Here is a 20,250-nt window from a genome sequence, read left to right on the forward strand (position 1 = left end):
TCCGCCGGTAGGCCGAGACCACGCTCGTGGAAAGCCACGAAGCTCACGATATAGCCATCGCATGGCCTCGGCTCCGGCTCGGGCCCTGGAGCAATCCACTCCGGCCTGTTGGGGTCGGTGACCGGGCGGAGAAGACCGTCGTCGATGAGCGATCGCAGCGTCTCCACAGACACGTCAGACGGACCCCAAGGATCCGCCTAGAGGACAACAGCGCCACCTGCCATGAGTGCGACGGAGGATGCGACTTCGACGGTAACACACGCTCTCTCTCTCTCCCCCCTTCTCCCCGGCGCTCTCTGTTCTTAGCAACCGCTCGAGGGTAGAAAGGTCGAACGTATGTGGGCAAGGTAAGGAGGAGAGGGGCGAGGCTCGTCACTATTTATGAGGGAAGGGGGCGAAACGAACGAGCAACGAATCCGAGGAAGTTTCCCTCAGATCTGGCGCAGTTAATCCGGATCTGATTAAACCGCCCACACGTCCACCTTTTTTCTCGCTAGCCGCGCACGCACAGTAACGTCCCATCCACAGACATCGTGTCGCTTCCGACCACAGCGATGGCAGGCGCCGTTCTGTCTCCCCGAGAAACCGCCTAAAAAGGTGTGCACGCCATTGTCAGCCGATGGGAAGGGAATATCCCCCACCCAATTCCTTTTAGGCTAAGGAACTAGGCACCGAGCCCATTACGGTCTAGAAGTTCGAAGGCTGGGCCCCCAAGGGTCTCGACAGCCGCCTCAGGACAAACAGAGTCAGGGATGACTATGGGCAAGCCCGTACATGGCTGAGGCCCGAGCAAGCAATTGCTTGGGATGCCCTAAGTCGTGTCCGAGACCGACAGGGAGGTCTCTGAATGGGATCCCACCGTAGGGAGGCACCGAGCCCCTGGGGCCAATCGAATGACCCTGGGACCCACTAGAGAAGCCCTCTGATACTTTTGGAGTGCGTCTCTGGACCACCAGCCGACCCCTATCAAATGGGGCACGGGCCTCCACTTGGACTTACCCGATAACAGCTCACCGGAGGTGTCACTGCTTGCGCCCACCGAGGGTAGCCTGACACACTCCACCCCTCCTTCTAAACGAAAAGGATACACGAGGGCCACACAAAAAGATAGGGGAACTCCTGATCACCCTCTTGCTCCGTGCAGAGGCTTGGGGGCTCTTTCTACAACTAAGCCGAGACCCAGCGACCCAAACTCGCACTCGAGGGCTCGACAAACAATCCCTCCTTCCAAACAAAAAGGATGCGCGAGGGCTGCACAAAAAAGATAGGGGAACTCCTGATCGCCCTCTTGCTCTGTGTAGAGGCTCGAGGGCTCTTCCTGCGACCAAGCCGAGACCCAGCGACCCAAACTCGCACTCGAGGGCTCGGCAAACCACCCCTCCTTCTGAACAAAAAGGATGCGTGAGGGCCGCACAAAAAAGACAGGGAACTCCTGATCGCCCTCTTGCTCCATGCAGAGGCTCAGGGGCTCTTCCTGCAACCAAGCCGAGACCCAGCGACCCAAACTCGCACTCGAGGGCTCGGCAAACAATCCCTTCTTCCGAACGAAAAGGATGCACACAAAAAAGACAGGGGAACACCTGATCACCCTCTCGCTCCAAGCAGAGGCTCGGGGGCTCTTCCTGCAACCAAACTTGATTCCTTTCCGACTAAGGAACTGGGCGCCGAGCCCATTACGGTCCAGGGGTTCGAAGGCTAGGCCCCGAGGGTTTCGACAGCCGCCCCAGGACAAACAGAGTCAGGGATGACTATGGGCAAGCCCGTACATGGCCGAGGCCTAAGCAAGCGATTGCTTGGGATGCCCTAAGTTGTGTCCAAGACCGGCAGGGAGGTCTCTGAATGGGATCCCACCGTAGGGAGGCACCGAGCCCCTGGGGCCAATCGAACAGCCCTAGGATCCACTAGAGAAACCCTCTGGTACTTTTGGAGTGCGTCTCTGGACCACCAGCCGAACCCTATCGAATGGGGTATGGGCCTCCACTTGGACTTACCCGATAACAGCTCACCAGAGGTGTCACTGCTCGCGCCCATCGAGGGTAGCCTGGCACACTCCACCCCTCCTTCCGAACAAAAAGGATGCGCGAGGGCCACCCAAAAAAGATAGGGAAACTCCTGATCGCCCTCTTGCTCTGTGCAGAGGCTCAGGGGCTCTTCCTGCAACCAAGCCAGAATCCAGCGACCCGAACTCACACTCAGGGGCTCGACAAACACAATAAAACCCCTCACTCACGGGGAAAAAGCCCCCAGAGGAGTAAATCCACTCCTCTAGTGCCTCGAGGGCTACACCCGGCGGGTGCGCTCGCGCACACCCACCGAGGCCTCGAGCACAAAACACAACCTCGACGGGAGCTGCTGCGAGCCTAGTCTCGTCAAAACCTCGGGGAGAGTGCTCACACTCCACCCGAGGCTCAGGGGCTACTGTCGGATACCCTAAAAAGGGGTACCCTAAGCAAGAACCAAAAAAATTACTTAGGCCTTGTAAATATCGGAGCCAAGAGACAACCATGAGGCCTCGGCCGATTCTCTGATTCACCCGAGGCCCACGCCGCAAGGCCTCGGACGAGGTATCAACTCTCCGTCTTGCCCGAGGCCCTGCCCCGTAAGGCCTCGGATGAGGTGCCAATTCTACGATTCGCTCGAGGCCCCGCGCGTAAGGCCTCGGACGAGGTACCGATTCTCCGACTCGCTCGAGGCCGGCTCGGCAACGACCCCATCCCCGCCGCCTCGACCAACTTATCTGACAAAACGTCATGTCCAATTAATGCGTCCAACCACTCTCGCAATGTCAGCCGCACATCGGCGCAATACAGTGAAGTGGCCGACGAGACGGGAGTCACATCGGCACCGTGCAGTTAGGGACAGGACTGGGTGGGCGTTACCGGCCACTATGCTCGGCACTGTGCCCATAACTGATGCCCGTACTGCACTGTGCTACCTAACTCCTGCTCTGAGCACAACGCGGAGTGGAGAGTCAGGTCCGGGTCCCTGTAGCCTCGAAATCAACATACAAAGACCAACTGCTCCCTCCGAGCCTCGGCTATCCGCTTCCGGGCTCCTGTAGCCTCGGGACTCGCGTTCACCGAGCCCCCCACGATGGTCCAGCCTCTGCACCGACTGAGCCTCAGCTCTGGGCCTCGGCTCTCTACGTTGTCGGCACTCTGGTACTGGCACGTCGTCTACAGTACGCGCCATACCCTGCAAAGAGCTACCGGGGATCCCACGTCACGCGCAGGGCCAAGCTCCTGTATCCTCGGAGTCAGCACACCCACGCCATCGCATCAACCCGGCCTCGGCACTCCGCGCCGGTCAAACATACAACAACCAGTACGCCTCCAATAGAAGAAGGCGCGCTTGCCACCACAGGAGCTCCCACGTCGCACAAGACCAGGCATGACCGGCGCGTCGCTCCAGTGCATCGAGGACAAGACCGCTCCGTCGACCATGCCGCCACGGTGACAAGCTGCAGGGCCCGGACACACCGGCCCCGCTCACAAAACGCCACGTAGCAATCCATGTACCGCCCCCGTGCCTCCCTTGGACTATAAAAGGGAGTGACCGGGGTCGCTTCTAGGCATCTAAAAAACACACGAACAGACCGAGAGACGAACGCGCTCATGAAGACATCGCTCACAAAACACACGCGTGCAGCACTCTGTAACACACACTCTCCCTCACTACGAGAGATTAGCATCTCGAGCAACCCATGCCTCTCCATGCAGAGACCTGGGACTAACTCCCTCTCTCGCCCTGCTTGTAAACCCCTACTACAAGCACCTCGGTGCAAGGAATACAAGCCCGCACTCTCAGACTGGACGTAGGGCACTAATTGCCTGAACCAGTATAAACCTTGTGTCTCTTTGTATCACCATCCGGGATTAAGGGCACGTAGTACATTTTCACTAGTTGGTTGAGGGCCCGTCGATCCAAAACACCGATAGAAGCCATCAAGAATATTGTGGACTAACCTAGCTCTGATTACCATGTGAAAATGGTTGGAACGTGATACCCTCTTAGGCTCACGACTTCGTGTTAATATAGCCTGGAAGAGCCCCTGGCGTGGCGGTACAACTTGTACAACAAGAAGAAGCTAACTACTTTCGTAACTCTAGATTACATCACAAGATTACAACAACCAGGACATACCTATCCTATCTAACCGAAGCCATGATACTTGAGTCTTACTAGTGCAGGATCGCATAGTTGCTATGCTTCAGTTTATCGGTAGTGTGAGTAACCTACCGTTACTCACAAGTAGGTGATATTAGTATTACACTCATGATAAAATGGTGGAAAGCAAAATTGTGACCGGGCAGGGATATGGTATGGGTATTGGTGGGTGTAACAGGTTGTATCCCATGGCCATGGGGCATGGCTTGGTTGCACTGTTTTCCCTGTCCATGTCGATTGAGGACCGTCCGTTGCTGTGGATGGTAGTCAGGTCATAGATTTATTATCCCAAGCACATACTTGCTTATGGAAGAGGGAAGGCTCATTGCTCTCTTGTCGTGGGTTCCAGTTCTTTCTGGACCGACTGATTGGAGGCGGGGAAAGGTGGAGGTCTAAGCATCGCACTGAGGCGGAGCCTCAAGTGTGGGGGCTTAGAGTCCAAGTTTGTACGGGGACCTGGACCCCGTGATAGGAGAGTGGTGGGTTGGTCTTGCTTGTGCCTGGGGTACAAGCGGGGCGTGTGTTTTGGGGTACCCAGCTGGCTACATTGATTCACGAATCACTATTTCTACATGACGGTACGACTTGGCTATGGTCTAGCACTGTAGTAAGAACTAGAATATGAAAGAAGGTGAAATGATTCTGATTGCTCAACCCTTGCTTGAAAGTAGAACAGATGCTTACCTAGAATGGTTAGCTAATGAAGTAATCATGACTGCTAATAAAACTTGATTGTAAGGACGAATTATTAGTAATGCTTTCCGCAAAACAAAAGAAACCCACAAGCCAAATTTCCTATCATATTCCTTGGGAGTCGGGAAATATATCCCTACTAGTCGTGTAAGTCTTGCGAGTACATTATGTACTCAGGGTTTATTTACCCTTGTTGCAGGTGCAACTTGAGGAGTAGCTCTTGTGTGGAGGATTCTTCTGGTGGGCTCAGTCAAAATCCTTGTATGGTCCGCTAGATGTTTATTTAATTTTTGCTGTTTAAGAAGGCTTATGATAAAATACCAAGGAATGTTATGTGGTGGGCTTTGGACAAACATAAAGTCCCAACGAAGTACGTCGGGCTCATTAAGGACATGTACAACAATGTTGTGACTAGAGTTCGAACAAGTGATGGAGACACGGATGACTTCCCGATTAGGATAGGACTACATCAAGGGTCAGCTTTGAGCCCTTATTTGTTTGCTTTAGTGATGGATGAGGTCACAAGGGACATACAAGGGGACATCCCTTGGTGTATGCTTTTCGCGGACGATGTAGTGCTAGTTGATGAAAGCCGGACAGGAGTGAACCAGAAACTGGAGTTATGGCGGGAGACTTTGGAGTCCAAAGGTTTTAGACTCAGTAGAACTAAAACTGAGTATATGAGATGTGATTTCGGCACTACTACTCGGGAGGAGGAAGATGTTAGTTTGGAAGGTCAAGTAGTGCCTAGGAAGGATACCTTTCGATATTTAGGATCAATGCTACAGAGGGACGGGGATATTGATGAAGATGTTAGCCATAGAATCAAAGCAGGGTGGATGAAGTGGCGGCAAGCGTCTGGTGTCCTATGCGACAAAAGGGTACCACAGAAGCTAAAAGGCAAGTTTTATAGGACGGCGATTAGACCTGCTATGTTGTATGGTGCAGAATGTTGGCCTACGAAAAGACGACATGTTCAACAGCTAAGTGTCGCGGAAATGCGTATGTTGCGTTGGATTTGCGGTCATACAAGAAAGGATCGAGTTCGGAATGATGATATACGTGAGAGATTAGGGGTAGCGCCAATTGAAGAAAAGCTTGTCCAACACCGGTTGAGATGGTTTGGACATGTGCAACGGAGACCTCCAGATGCACCGGTGCGTAGCGGAATCCTAAGCCAGGACAGTAACATGAAGAGAGGCAGAGGAAGACCGAAGTTGACTTGGGTAGAGGCAATAAAAGGAGACTTGAAAGGATGGAATATACCCAAAGACTTAGCCTTAGATAGGAGTGCTTGGAAGACAGCTATTCACGTGCCTGAACCTTGATTGCTTCTGATGGGTTTCAACTCTAGCCTACCCCAACTTGTTTGGGACTTAAAGGCTTTGTTGTTGTTGTTGTTGTTGTAATTATCGCATTCTGAACGATGGTATTGTAATAATAGTTTCTAAGACTCTATGTTGTATGAAATGGACTAAGTATTGTAAACTCGCACTCATTATTGGATCCTGGTGTGAAATGTGGATTGCTTCGAGTTCTCCCTTGGGGTGTGCTCGACGGAACTGTTCGATCTAGCTCACTTTCGGGGTACTTAGTGTCTAATGGAAAATAAGTGCCTCCGAAAGTGAGTTATTTCGGGCGGTTCTGCCACATAAAAATATCAATCCCTATAGCTTTATCCACTTCCCCATTAAGCATGTTTATTACTTTTTCATTTAACATGAAACTTATTTTAGAATATTCCATGGCAAATAACTCATCTCTTATATTGTTCTAAAATTCTTCTAGAAGTTTAGAAATATGTATTGTTATTTTTAACACTCTCCTCGATTCATACTTTTCTCTAGTGGTCAGTCTATTCTCATTGGTCTTGGCATCGGCATCACATTCTCCTCTCCGTGCAATATTTGAAACAAATAAAAAATCATACATAACCCCTAACATTTGGCCTTGAGTATACTTCACCACCCTAAGCTATGAAATGTGTATTCTGCCCAACATCTTCAAGCGGTGTATGCAACCCCTTGAGGTGGTCTTGATCCCCAGCTTTGCCGATGTGGCAGTTCATGCTGGCGCACATAAACACTTGACACTTAAGCCACATGTCAAACTAATTCAATCCCTCCGTACACTTGATGCATTTCATGTCCGACATGAAATGTTCTGCCCGCCCCTGAAAATGGTGCAATGTCTGTACTTCAAATAAGATGAAAGTTCCGCATTTTTCCTGGAAGCTCAAAGTTCAAAATCAACCGCGATTATGGGCACATCACGTATGTGCTACCGGGGAAAAACAGTGGGGCAATCTTTATGGGAAAATCATGGGCACACATTGCCGATTCACGACATGTGTCCTTGTAGGACCTTTGAATAAATTCAAGAGTAGTGAAAAGTATGTAGGCCTTGTTTGGGCTTTGGTAATTAATGACAATGCTTGTGGACTAATGCTTTCATGTGAGATGAAAGGAAAATAAGATGTAGTCCACAATGCCATGGAGGTACTTGGTGTCATAGAGGAGATGACAAATGTGCAAGATTGGAAAGGCTAAAGGCAAGGAAGCTTGGAAGTGAAGGCAAAGGCATAACACTAGATTTTACCTTTAACATGCTATAAGGTGGTTAGAGGTGTGAAATGATCGGATTAACGGGATAGAAAGTAGTATATAAAGAAGGGCAAACCTAGTTTGCAAATATGGTTATTTAAGGCATGTTTGGTTTGAAGCCAAACATAGCCACACCTTGCCACGCCTAAGTTTAGTCTAGTTTGACTAAGTTAGTGGTTGTTTGGTTGTAAACCACAAACTCTGGCAAGGATCTTTTTCTACCAGCTCGGTCCCACGTGTCAGTGACTACCAAAAGTGTTTAAGTGTGGCCAGATCCTCCTAGCTAGTTGAAAGCCCTATATATGTTTGGTTTTGGTAATTGAGACAACTAGTGGACTAACCTTTTTGCTAAGTGTTGATTAACCTAGGTTAGGTACACAATGAGGTAGTGAGCAAGGCTTGGAGATGGATGAAGGGTGATTGATCCAATTGGAGCAAGCTCACATTTGGAAAAAAGAAAGAAAAACAAAACCATTGAAAGGTTCTTGTTTGGTTTTGGTAATTGAGTGACAATCTAGGTGGACTAATATATGTTTATGCAAAGATACATAGGTGATTAGTCCACAAGTACACTAGTGTGAGCAACTTGAGCCATGGAGGTGGAGATGGCTTGGATATGCTGCAATATGCTCACCTATGTGTCAATGAAGGAGCTTATTGCATATGATGCATGACATGGAGTCATGTGGCTAGGTGGAGAAGATCAAGACAAAGGCTTTGCGTTGATGGACTGGTTCCAAGTGTGAAGGGCAAATCAGAGGCTTTGGAGCGACGCACCGCACATGGCGGAGAAGCTTGAGCAAGGACTTGGTGCCGATGGACAAGGGCAACGATAAAGAGCAAGCAAGGTTGTGATCGATAAACTAATAAGGTCACATGATGATATGAAGTGGATCATATCATTCAAGAAAGATCAAGCCAGGTGTTGACATGTGTTGATGATCAAGCGGCTTGATCGTTGTTGCTTGTGTAGCATCAATATTGGAGGAGATGAAATGGAATACGCAAGACAAAGCTATATTTGTAGGGCATTTCATTTCATCGGTCAAAGGTTTTTTTAAAAGAAAAACTGTAGAGCTTGCTCCCCAGTGCTTTATTAAGGAAAAAAAGGAAACAAAACAAGTGTTAGCTAGGTGCTAACAAAGCCGAAACAAGAAAAAACAATCATCGGTCAACGGTTGTGCAGAGAAGTATGACCGGGTTTATGATACATGGCTATACAATCAAGATGGGCAAACTTGTTTGTATATCGATCATCTAGTGCCACTTGAGCGATCTATTTTTGCATGCGATGCTAGGATCAAGTGGTGTGGAAAGAGCAAGTGAAAATCCTTGAAAAATATCTGTGAAAGGTTAACTTGGCTCTAACATGTTTGTGAAAAACATTTGAGAGTTAGCCACTAAGAAGGTTTGGGTTTGGGTGATCTCGGTGCACTGGACATGTCGGTGTACACCGGTTATGGTGCACCGGATACGGTACCTACTGGTTTCACTCAGCACTTGTTTCATCTGAGCACCTACGCATCTGGTGTGCACCGGATGGGTGACACCGGATACGGGTTCTAGAGAGGTTGCAAAAAGCATGTTATTGTCACAATCTGTTAGTCATAGAAGGTCCCCTCTCTTATAGTGTTCGTAAAGCGACTGGTTTCACTATATATATATCCCTACATATATAGCACTTTTTATCAGAGTGCAGTGCTATATAGGGAGATTAGTAAGTTTAACTATATCCCAAACTAGCCTAGAAGTCGCCGTACATCATATAGAAATACAAGTAATTAACTATGCATTATTTAATGCACAGTTACAACTTGCTCACAGACCTATTCTCCTGTAATGCATTACCAAATTACCTTGCCGCAGTAATCATCCTGTGGAAGCAATCCGTGCTGTTGAATGCATATCACAGTCTATCACCGAGAGAAAAGAAAACCAATAAATCTCACTGCGGCAAGAAGTCTTGGTAGCCAGGTTGATTCAATAGCTACAGCTAGAATAATATGCACTTATAATTAGTAGGCGAGAAGAATCACTACGATCTCAGAGATACTAGATCTAATTAAATATACCTTTCGACAAGACTCTGATTATTAGTATGCATGTTGTGCACTTGTGTTATCTCTGCAAGTGTATCGAGATGGTAGAGGAGGATACAAGAGCTGGCCTTTGCAGACCTTTTGAGCAGTGCAAAGCAGAGCTCATGGATCATGGATGAAATAGCAGAGTAGCTGAAAACTGGAGTGAACGCTTCCTTTCCTCTTGGTTATTATAATATGAAATGAATAATAATAATGTGTAAAAGACACACGTAGACAGTAGACTACAAATTAAAGCATGGTGAACAAATATAAACCGTACCTATCATACGCCATCGATCAAATATTCCCAAAATAATAACAAATATATAACCCGTGCGTTGGGTCCTCCATGGATGCTTGATGCAAGTGTATCGTAGATGTAGATGGATCGATACGATTAGTGGTCGGCGGCGGCGGGGCGGGTGGAGGCAGGGTTGATGCTGCTGGTACAAGTACCGTCGTCGGGAACGGCGGCGGCGTCGGCGTCGTAATGGCGCAGGACCTCCCTGACGCCCTCCTGCGTCCACGCGTACAGCTTGGACATGAGGCGGTAGCTCTTCCTGAATTCGTCAGCCTGCGATTGCACAGAAACCTCTCTGAGACGGGGTAGTAGCCGCTTCTCGCGGCGAAGGACCGGAGCATCTTGATGTCAGCCTTGGACACGCGCAGGTCGCCCACCACCATCTCCTCCTCCTCCTCCTCCTCGTGTAACAGGCCCGGTGTCATGTACGGTACCACGGGCTCACGAGAAGTAACAGGGTGGAAGGAGGCGACCCTGGCTTACAAGTTACAACTCGTCGAGCATCTTGTCGATCGGTACGGGCCATGTCCTCGTCGAACCTCGCGGCGTCCTCGGTGGTGTACTCCGTCAGGACTCTGGGTAGCACCGGCGTCATGGTGGCCATGTCGTCCGTCATCCATGGCACTGGCAGCCGGCGGGGCTTCTTCTTCTCCTTCAGATTCAGATGATGATCGTCCGCGCCTGCTTGCTAACGACGATGGTCCTCGTCGTGCGATGGTGGACGGCGACGCGTGTTGGCCCCCACGGCCACCTGCTCCTGCTGGATCCCCATGAATGAACAAGAACAACGATCGTCGATCTAGCTGCCCTTGGCTCCGATCGATTCCTTCTCTTCTGCCGTCCTTCGATCGATCGATGCGATGATGGCTGGCTTTGCCTGGTTTTCCTCCCCTCCTTGGCAAGGCCGCCGGGCCCATTATATAGGCCGGGCCAGCAGCAGACTTCTCGGTTCCCAGACGGACGGACGGACGGACGGGTACGCTGCTGCTAGTCGGTCGGTTCCAATTCGAAATCGGATCAAATCACGTTCAAGAAAAGGCGAATCGGATGAAATGGTTTATCTTGCTTCAGACTTGCAAGTTGCAATCTTGCATGATTGCCCTTTCTACCCGTGGAGCCCGGACGTCCGGCGTCAGCAACGCAACCGGAAGCAGCTCCCAATCACAGCCAACTGAACCGAGGCCCAGCTCCAACTCCCAGGCCCACCAACGGGAGCATCCCATCCAAACAGCCCCGCGTAACAGAAAAAGTGAACCGAAACACTACCTGCCCACGTAACGGAAGGAGAGAGCGTGCGCTCACATCCACGCCACCATCCTCCGGCGCGCCCCCTCCCTAGTCTGAGAAGGATGCGAGGCAGCAGAAGGCGAGGAGAAGACACCAAGGCAAGACACAGTAGAAGACAAGGAGTGAGATGCAACACGCGATCTACTTTTGAAACATCCAGATACAACACTTACAACATACATCTAAACATAGATGAAACATGCGTCCGAAACACTTAAAAAAACACATGAAACACTTAAAAAACCATTCCAACACATACACAACGTCTAGATAAAACAATTACAACATATGTGTGAAACATATGCAACATCCAGATAAACACACTTGCAATATACGTCCGAAAAAACAGATGAAACGTTGGAAATAGACGTTTGCAACATAAGTGTACAACCATTGCAACATATGCAACATCTCGATCTACATTTGCAATATCCATACGAAACCCTTGCAACATATCTCTGGAACAACTGAAACACTAGAAACATACGCTTGAAACATGCGCTTTCAGCACAATATCACGGAGTACGTGGACGAATGGAGCTCGTCGTTGTGGAGCTCGATGCCACGGAGTACGCAGAGGTCGCCGGTGCGGAGCTCGTCGGTGGCACGGACCTCGACAGTGGTCGTGGCAAGCGGATGGAGTGCGTCCGCGACGACAGGCGCGAGTCCGGGCGAGGGAGGCACGCGGCGCCGGTGGAGTCCGTCGAGCCGCGTGCGGGGGCAGCACCGGCGAGCGGCGTAGGCGGAGTTCGTCCCGCGAGCGGGGACGGCGCAAGCGAGTGGAGTCTGTCCCGCGTGAGCGGGGGCGCGCAGCGCAGAGCGAGCGGGTGACGCGAGCAGGGTAAGCGGATGAGTAGATAAGAATAAGCCACGACCGGACGAGAGCAACGGACGGACGTCCGTAACATATCATTATGGTTCTACCTATGCTTTTGTCTCTTTTTTTTTTTGTGCTAAAACAATACTACGTGTTTGTGTTTATCTGTGTCCGTCCATACTTACGATACGCGCGAGCAACTAAAATTCATTTATTTTTCTCAAAATTTCTCAAATGTTTTTTCCCCTGCTCAAGGCCAAGGTGACGACTGGTCAGTGGTCCTCTGAATTCGCCCCTTCGGGCTTCGGCGTCTAGGCATCCCACGCTGCCACCTCATCTCTACTCGTTTGTTACCCTCTAAACTTTAATTTCTATCACATCAGATGTTTGAACATATATATGGAGTATTAAATATAAACTAATTATGAAACTAAATGCACAGATTGAGACTAATTTACTAGACGAATTTTTTAAACCTAATTAGTCCATGATTTGACAATGTGGTGCTACAGTAAACTTATGTTAATGACGGGTTAATTAGGCTTAATAAATTTATCTCGTGGATTACCGAGGACTTCTGTAATTTGTTTTATTATTACTATTCGAACCCTCATGTGACATCCGATGTGACACCCCTAGACTTTAGCCCCTGTACTACCGGAATCCTTAAATTTGCCGAGTGTTTTTATGTTTGCCGAGTGTATTCCTCGGGCACTCGACGACTAAGTTATTTACCGAGTGCTGCGCTAAAAACACTCGGCAAAAGAGGGGGTTTGCCGAGTGTAAAAAAACACTCGCCAAAGACAGGGTTTGCCGAGTGTAAAAAAAACACTCGGCAAAGAAATAAAATCTTTTTCTGAAAAAGAAGGAGAAGAAAAAAATAAAAAAAAACTTTGCCGAATGCTCAGATCTAGAACACTCGACAAAGAATTAAAATTTTTTTTCTGGAAATAAAGGAGAAGAAAAAAAATAAAAAAAAACTTTGCCGAGTGCTAGATCTAGAACACTCGGCAAAGAATTAATTTTTTTTTCTGGAAATAAAACCCCGCCGCACACCGCCCCCCCCCCCCCCCCCCCCGCACACGAGCACCAGCTCCCTCTCCCTGCCCTCCCGCCGGCGGCCGGCCCTCGCCAGCGCACCTCCTCCCTCCCCTCCCCTCGCCTCGTCTCGCCGGCGCCCCCTCCCTCTCCTCACCGAGCTCCCCTCTCACTCCTCTCCCTCCAGTAGCGGCCGTCTCCCTCTCCCTCTCCTCACCGAGCCTCTCTCTCTCATACCTCTCTCTCTCTCGGGATGGAGGCGGCAGCCGGCGAGCGGGGCAGAGGTCTGCTCCGCGCGGTGCGTCTCCCGGTGGCGGAGGTCTGCTCCGACGACGCTCCGACGGTGGATCTGGCGCGCCCCAGCGAGGAGCAGCCCGAATCCGGCAGGCGCGAGCGAGGTGGCGGCGCTCCTCCACCGGCGTCGGGCCAGCGATGTGGCGCTCCTCTACCACCTCAGCTCTACGTCATCTCCAGCGCGCCCTTTCTCTTCTCTCCCTCCGACGAGCTCCCTCCGGCCTGGCAGCGTGGATCCGGCGAGCTCCACCACCTCGAGCTCCAGATCCGGCGGGCGGGTGGCGGATCCGGCGAGCTCTGCCACCTTGAGCTCCAGATCCGGCGCACCCCAGGCGACGGAGGGGACAGCGGCGCGGATGGTGGTGGTGGCGGCGGTGCTGGTGGTGCAGGCGTGGTGTCGGCGTGTCTTTTTTTATTTTTTTTGAAAAAAAAGTTTGCCGAGTGTTTTTTTTTTTTACACTCGGCAACTTCTTTGCCGAGTGCTAAAAAAACACTCGGAAAACTAGCGTTTGCCGTTAAAGGGGCACTCGGCAAACTCTTTGCCGTGCCGAGTGTTTTTTGGGCTTCGTCGAGTGCCCCTGGCACTCGACAAAGCTCCTATATCCGGTACTGCTGGATACAAACACCCCGTTAATTTGCTGATGGACGAGCAGCTGATGAGGAGCGAAACACCTGCCTCCTCCCTCCTCCCGAAACCCTAGATTATGCGTGGCACCCTTGACTCAACGGTATGATCTACTGCAGCATCAACAGGTTCATTTTTATAGGATTAGTGGCCGGGAGGGCGGGCTGAGAGCTCCATGGCACCGTCGGCAGTGTATTTTAGGTAGCCTTGGCGTCGTAGTGGTGCAGGATCTCCCTGGCGCGTACAGCTCGGACATGATGCGGTCGCCTACCCTGACCTTGTCGGCGGTAGCCTGGGTGAAGATCCTGTGATTGGGACAGGAGCCTCTCGGAGAAGGGGTGGTAGCGGCGAAGGACCGGATAATCTCGATGGAAGCCTTCGACACGCGGCGGCGGCAAGACTCTGATTAGTATGTTCCTTTTTCATCAGCTGGACGCCTGGACCTTTGCAGACCTTGAGCAGAGCTAATGGTTGGATGAAATAGCAGAGTAGTAGCTGAAAACTGGAGTGCTATCAGCCTAGCAGTCAGCAGCCGCAGCCCCAAACGCTTCCTCTTTGTTATATGAAATGAATAATGTGGAAAAGACACACGTAGTAGACTAGCACAAAGCATGGTGTACAAGTACATATTTTAATCCGGCCGGTGGTTTTGCCTGAACATTGTATGTAAATTAAGTTAAGGAGCTATGCTTTCCCAGAATCAAGCCTGGTGAATTGAATTCGAATAAGAAGCTGGATCTACTTTTCATCTAAGAATATTCAGCAAGATACACAAAGTCAAGCAAATTGGCGGACACTGGGCATGCCCAACAACAAAAACCTGCTGTTACAATATCTTAATTCTTAAGATCCATGCACGCACGAATTTCAAAACCTAAAGCAAAGAGTTAAACTTTCAACACCGCCTTGTGGATCATGGTCTCTTTATGTATTTCGTGACAGCTCTTCTCAACAAGGTCCAGGAGCTTTTCAAGGTTTGTGGCCCATGAGTTCAGTGTGCCATTGCTGTCTTGGGTTGTCCGGAAGCTGACAACTCCCATCGGCCTGTCGATCTTTGCAATCAGAGCTTTTGAGTTAACCATGTCTGAGAGATGCTTCTCTGCCTCCTGAAAGAGTAATGTGTTAGATATCTCAGCTGCAGCTATAAAATGCAATTCAGGTGATTGTCATGTACTTACTGGGTTTAAACACAAGATGCCACAGTTGGCATCACAAAGAAAATACAATATCACGCAAAGGTGAAAAATACAAACCTGCAAAGCCAGGCACAGAAGATCGGCAAGCCTCTTGAGGGTAACCCTTGCATAGTACTTGGACACAACCAAGATATTCTGAAGAGAGCAAAAAGTCAGATTCAATGGACAAGCATATATAGAGCAAAATAATTATAACTATAGACCAAACACAAAGTAAGCAATACATGTTCGATGATCCTCAGTTTCAAATCTTCTGAAGCTTTGGCACCCAAAGCTCCCCCAAGAAGATTCTTCTCTTTCTCATATTCCTCCTTGAAGAATTCCCACAAACTTGTCCACTGTATCACCTCCATGGTGACCAGCTGCTTCAGCAATAACCTTATTTTTTTCATCACATCACAACACGAAAAAAATTTGGTGATCATTGAGATAAGCTCACCTGGAGTTATTAGAGCAATCTTGCAAACATACAAATGTACCTGAAATTTGGGATTTCTGAAAGGTTTTTATCCTGTAGTGTAGCATTGAGAAGGCTCGATTGCATAGGATCATGAGGTGCTAGCACCAAATACCAACAGATCTTCCTAAGAATCTGCAAAGGAATTAAAGTAGTCAGATAATTGAGGGTTGGTGCCTTGGTGGATGGGTGTCAGGGGGAGTGTATACACATGTTGAGAGAGAGAGAGAGAGTACCGGTATCCACTTTGCTGGATCCTCTTTTATTGCTGGAATATCATAAATAGCCTTGTAACAACGGCAGATTTCCAAGTAATCATTGTTGTGAGAATAATATCTGTGAAGAGACAACAAATAATTATGGTTGGTTCCAATAAAAATGTCACTGTGAACCATAGCGTTAAATAGAACAAAGAGATTAGCGGTTCCAGAGGTAGTCAGGCAGACAAGCTAATAATGACAATTGACAATCAAATAGCAGGCCAGTAGTGCATTAATCTAATTGAGATTGAGAAGCATGACATACCGAATCATCAGTTCGTAGTAGATGCGCTTCAATTCTAGGAGGGAAGGAATATCTGCAGGAGCATCCTGAACAATATTGTCACCTTCCTTTGGTTTCTTTTTTTCCTTTGATGGATCTGCGTCAAATACTCTAGTACTGATTTTCCTTGATAAAATTTGTGCTCTGACATAATCTTGCCGATCTAGGCATAGCCGGACCTGTGACAACGATAATAGTAAGTTTTGCATGAATAAGCATTTTAGTAAGAATACAAAGTATTAACATAATAGGTTGGCATAATACCTGCTCAAGAATGAAAGCAATTTTCTCCGTCTTTGCCATAGAGCCAAATGTTTCGACCTGATAAACAGCTTGTTAGTCCATTATAGTCATGGATAGTGAGAACTGAGGAACAATACTAAAGAAGTACTAAAGAATGACAGAAACATTGTCACAGAATATGGAAGTACATGTCCTCAATTCTAGTGCAGTGCAAACTTACAGCAACTTCTTGCATCAAATCAGCAGCCTCATCAATCTGTCCCTGCTCCTCTTTGATTTTTGCGAGTGTTTTGATCAATCTTGCTCTCTCTATCTCAACATAAATCTGTAGATGAACAGCTGTGAGATTACACACATAAAAACAATGAATCTTAAAAGGAATAATCATCAAGATGGAAAAAAAATCTCACTTTGCCAGCAGCGACGCTGCTCAGTGTTTTGATTAGCTCGATGCGTGTGTCAATGTCTGGTGTCAAATCAATGTAGTCCATTGCTTTTTGAACCATAGCAGTAATGGCCTGCAATAAACAGAAGTGACAGTAATATAAGTGTATAGTAAACAAAACAGTAGCAAGTGAGATACATATAGTGTTCCATTCGATATGTTTTTCAATTTATTATAAGTAAACAAATAGACAAATATGACTTATGAATCCGCAAAAACAAGATAACAGCTAGAGTGAGTAATGCTCTAGTACAGCATAGGCTCCGTTTGAAAGGAAGTAAAGAACTTATACTTAATACATTGATCAACAGTGTTCTGGTCATGGGCAAACCATTGCTCGAGATGATTGTGGCATAGGACTCAAAAACTGGCAACCGTATGTCCAAGCAACTAAAGTTCAAAGCAAAACGCTGCAGAATAAACATTCCACATTGTAGTTGTTCAACGATGGATAGGACCAATGCAAAATACTCCATAAGTGCAACTATTCGCTGGTGCTATGAAAATTTAATAATCACAACTGCAGGAAATATTTATTGGATGGATAAACCATATTTCCTCCTACCACTATAATAATTCATACAGGCAACTTCAATCCAGAAAGCTTTCTCAAGTACAGCTTCTGTTACCAGACAGGAGTTCAACAGATGTTTGGGTCAATACCTCGAACCTAGCTAGAGTCATCAACACCAGAAGTACAACAAAGTTACAGTAGTAAAATACTTCTTTACCCACTACAATCACACGTTATTCAGCAAAAAGTTGATGTTTAAAGGCCACTCTGCCTTCGTACAAGCAAACTGATTACTAAGGCACCTCTAAAGGGTCTCATACACAGACTAATAGTAAAAGTTAGCTTCACACAAAACTATATGCAAGATGCCTTTTTTATATGTGCCTCTAGGTTGTTGCTTCAAATTAATTGATGTGTCTACTAAAATGCAGTTCATGTATGTTTCTAGGGTTTATGTACCACAGTTTCTGTTTCGTAATAGCTATCACCATAAAATTGTTGCTATTCGTCAGGCTTAAACAGCAGAGAGAGACCATATGCCCTGACTTCATGCCATTATATGTGATTTTGCAGGCTGTCTACTAGAATCAAGATCTGTCAAGCTTCTGCACATAGCAATCTTTATTTATATTTCAGTAGGTATTCTTACTCTATGGGCTACATTCCAAGGTTAGTAGGAACACATCATCCTAAATTCTGAAAACACCTCAGCAGACTGTTCAGAACTGCACTGCTTGAAAGCTAGGTAATCATAAATGCTCAGACAGATTTGTAATTCTCTAAGAAATTATTTGATATTCCTACTGCAGTTTGCATAAAGTTTATTCATTTGATATTCCCTTTACATTTTTAGTTAATTTGTTTTCGTCCTCGAGGAGATAGTAGTGTGTTTGGCAGCATGAAAGTTTGCAAATTTGGCATCTCAATCAAGGTGATGCATTAGGTCACCTTGTGTTCCTGAAAGAAGATACTTCTCAAATTGGTATTTAAATGATGCATGAACGACAAATGTATCTTTCATCCATGCCCATGTCTTTAGTTTAGTAATTTAGATCAATGTTCAGGGTAGGTTCCTACCATTAGGATAATTCTGCAATGGCAGGTTATGTTTTCTCAGTATAATTAATTATGCCAACAACCATTTTTTATGATTTATTATCTCTTTATATAAGAGGTTTGTTCAAATTTTTCAGATGATAATATTACAGACACAACTAGAGCTGAGATAATTGAGCTAAAGTCACAGCAACATGCAGAGCCACTGACATCCCTAAACTTATGAGACAGATCATTGCACGCAGCTTACATGGGCGCGCCTGTCGTTCTAGTTATACAAAAACCAATCGAAGATGTAAGAGCAAGCCGTGAATTCTCGAGAGCCGAACCTGCTTAAGCTGGCCTCTCCTCTTAGAGAGGAGAACGATCTGGTCGTTTAGCGTCTTCCACGCGCCGGCCTTGTAGCAGAGCTCGACGATGTCGATGACGGCCTTCCGCGTGCCGGCGACATCTCCGGCCAGCCTCATCTGCTTCTCGACATTCAGGAGCGACTCTATCGCCGCATCGAGGTTGGTACTGTCGCCCTCCTGCACTCATCCAGCAAGAGCAGAGTCAGACCGCGAGGTAGCAGATAAATCCGCGCGAGACTGAAACCCTAGGCGGGGAGGGCGCGGACTGCGCCGGCCGGCACAAACACTAAGAAGCGGGGTGGAGCGCGGACGGACGAGATGCAGGTGGGGGAGGAGGCCGGCTGGAGGCTCACCATAGCCGGGATCGCGGGGAAGCTGCGCAGGAGACGGTGAGGCGGCGTGGAGATCGAACTGTTGGGCTGCTTCGCTTTGCTTTTGTGAGGCTTTTACACGCGTGGCATAAAAAAAAAAGTTTGTAATTACACGTAAGCCATTAAAAAAATTGACCACACACAGGTGCTACTGCTGTAAACTTCTTTGCTTTACAAGTCATTCCGTCCTTGTTCTATTTGTTTTTCGCCGTTTGGTGTGGAACCTGCTTAAACTGACTACAATTCACCACTTCAATTTTCTTTCTCTATGTGTTCCTCCTTGTCTTCTTCCCCTTGCGTGTCGTCAGCACCGCGCCCGGTGGCCCGGCCCTGCGCCCCCGGCACCTCCAGGCCTCGGCCCCGCCCTTCGCCCCCGGTGCCTCCCGGCACCAGTCCCGCCCTGCGACCCCGACGGCCTATCCCCACGCTCCCGGCCCCGGCACCGCCCTGCACCCTCGGCGGCGCGCGGCCCAGCCCTACACCCTCGGCGACCGCACACGCTCCAGGCCCCGCGCCGGCAGCCGCGCCCGGCCGCGCGCCAGCGCCTACTCCTCCGCGACCCGACCAGCGACTCGGCCCGATGACCTCCCAGGCGGTCATGACGCCGTCGTCCGTCGTGGTAGACCCGGTGGCCTCGCTGCTCGTCGTGTGGAGAGGGGAGCCGGGGCGCCGTCGTGCCACGTCGCCAGATCCAGCGGTGCCTGGCTACTCCTTGCCCGCCTGGATCTCGTCACCGTCCGCGCGGTCGAGCTCCTAGTCGTCCTCGTTGCACCCCGTCACCGTCAACGCGGCCGAGCTCATAGCTACCCCACCGCACGCCCGCCGTCACCGTCTCCTTCACCAGATCTGCCGCTGCGCTCCTCGTCAGGCGCGTGCTGCCGTTGCCGTCTGCCGTAGCCATACCCGCGCGCGGCCGCTAGCTCCACGGCGCCGTCGCCGTCTCAGTCCCCCAGCCTCGTCGCGCACTCGCCACAGGCGCGCGGCGCCCAAAATGCTGGATGCACCACCGGTGGAGATAGGAAGGGGAAGTGGACGCCGCCCGGGAAGGGCAAGGAGGTGCCCTGGTGGCCTCGCTGCTCGTCGCCGTGGAGAGGGGAGCCGGGGCGCCGCCGTTCCTCGTCGGCAGATCCGACGCCGCGTGCTCCAGGAGGGTGGCCGCGGCGCTCCAG

At 49.1% G+C, this 20,250-nt stretch overlaps 1 protein-coding gene across 1 annotated transcript; it reads right to left on the reverse strand.

The window, feature by feature from the left end:
- Positions 1–14,631: 14,631 nt before the first annotated feature.
- On the reverse strand, positions 14,632–19,183 carry LOC136475257 (26S proteasome non-ATPase regulatory subunit 12 homolog A-like). Its single transcript, XM_066472808.1, has 11 exons — positions 19,064–19,183; positions 18,690–18,887; positions 16,756–16,863; positions 16,566–16,670; positions 16,367–16,423; positions 16,085–16,281; positions 15,796–15,895; positions 15,582–15,694; positions 15,327–15,480; positions 15,160–15,237; positions 14,632–15,012 (listed from the first exon to the last, which is right to left on the reverse strand). The coding sequence occupies exons 1-11, from the start codon at positions 19,064–19,066 to the stop codon at positions 14,794–14,796; spliced, it is 1,332 nt and encodes a 443-aa protein (XP_066328905.1). The 5' UTR covers positions 19,067–19,183; the 3' UTR covers positions 14,632–14,793.
- Between the last annotated feature and the right edge of the window lie 1,067 nt (positions 19,184–20,250).

The sequence above is a fragment of the Miscanthus floridulus genome, chromosome 8 (genome assembly GCF_019320115.1).
Source record: "Miscanthus floridulus cultivar M001 chromosome 8, ASM1932011v1, whole genome shotgun sequence".
In the NCBI taxonomy this organism is placed as follows: domain Eukaryota; kingdom Viridiplantae; phylum Streptophyta; class Magnoliopsida; order Poales; family Poaceae; genus Miscanthus; species Miscanthus floridulus.

Bases quoted from the DNA above. Each gene is read 5' to 3' on its own strand.
- LOC136475257 (XM_066472808.1), bottom strand. The intron at 15,896-16,084 runs GTATGTCATGCT...GTCTCTTCACAG, and splicing joins TACTACGAACTGATGATTCG to ATATTATTCTCACAACAATG. The intron at 15,695-15,795 runs GTACTCTCTCTC...ATTCCTTTGCAG, and splicing joins ATCCAGCAAAGTGGATACCG to ATTCTTAGGAAGATCTGTTG.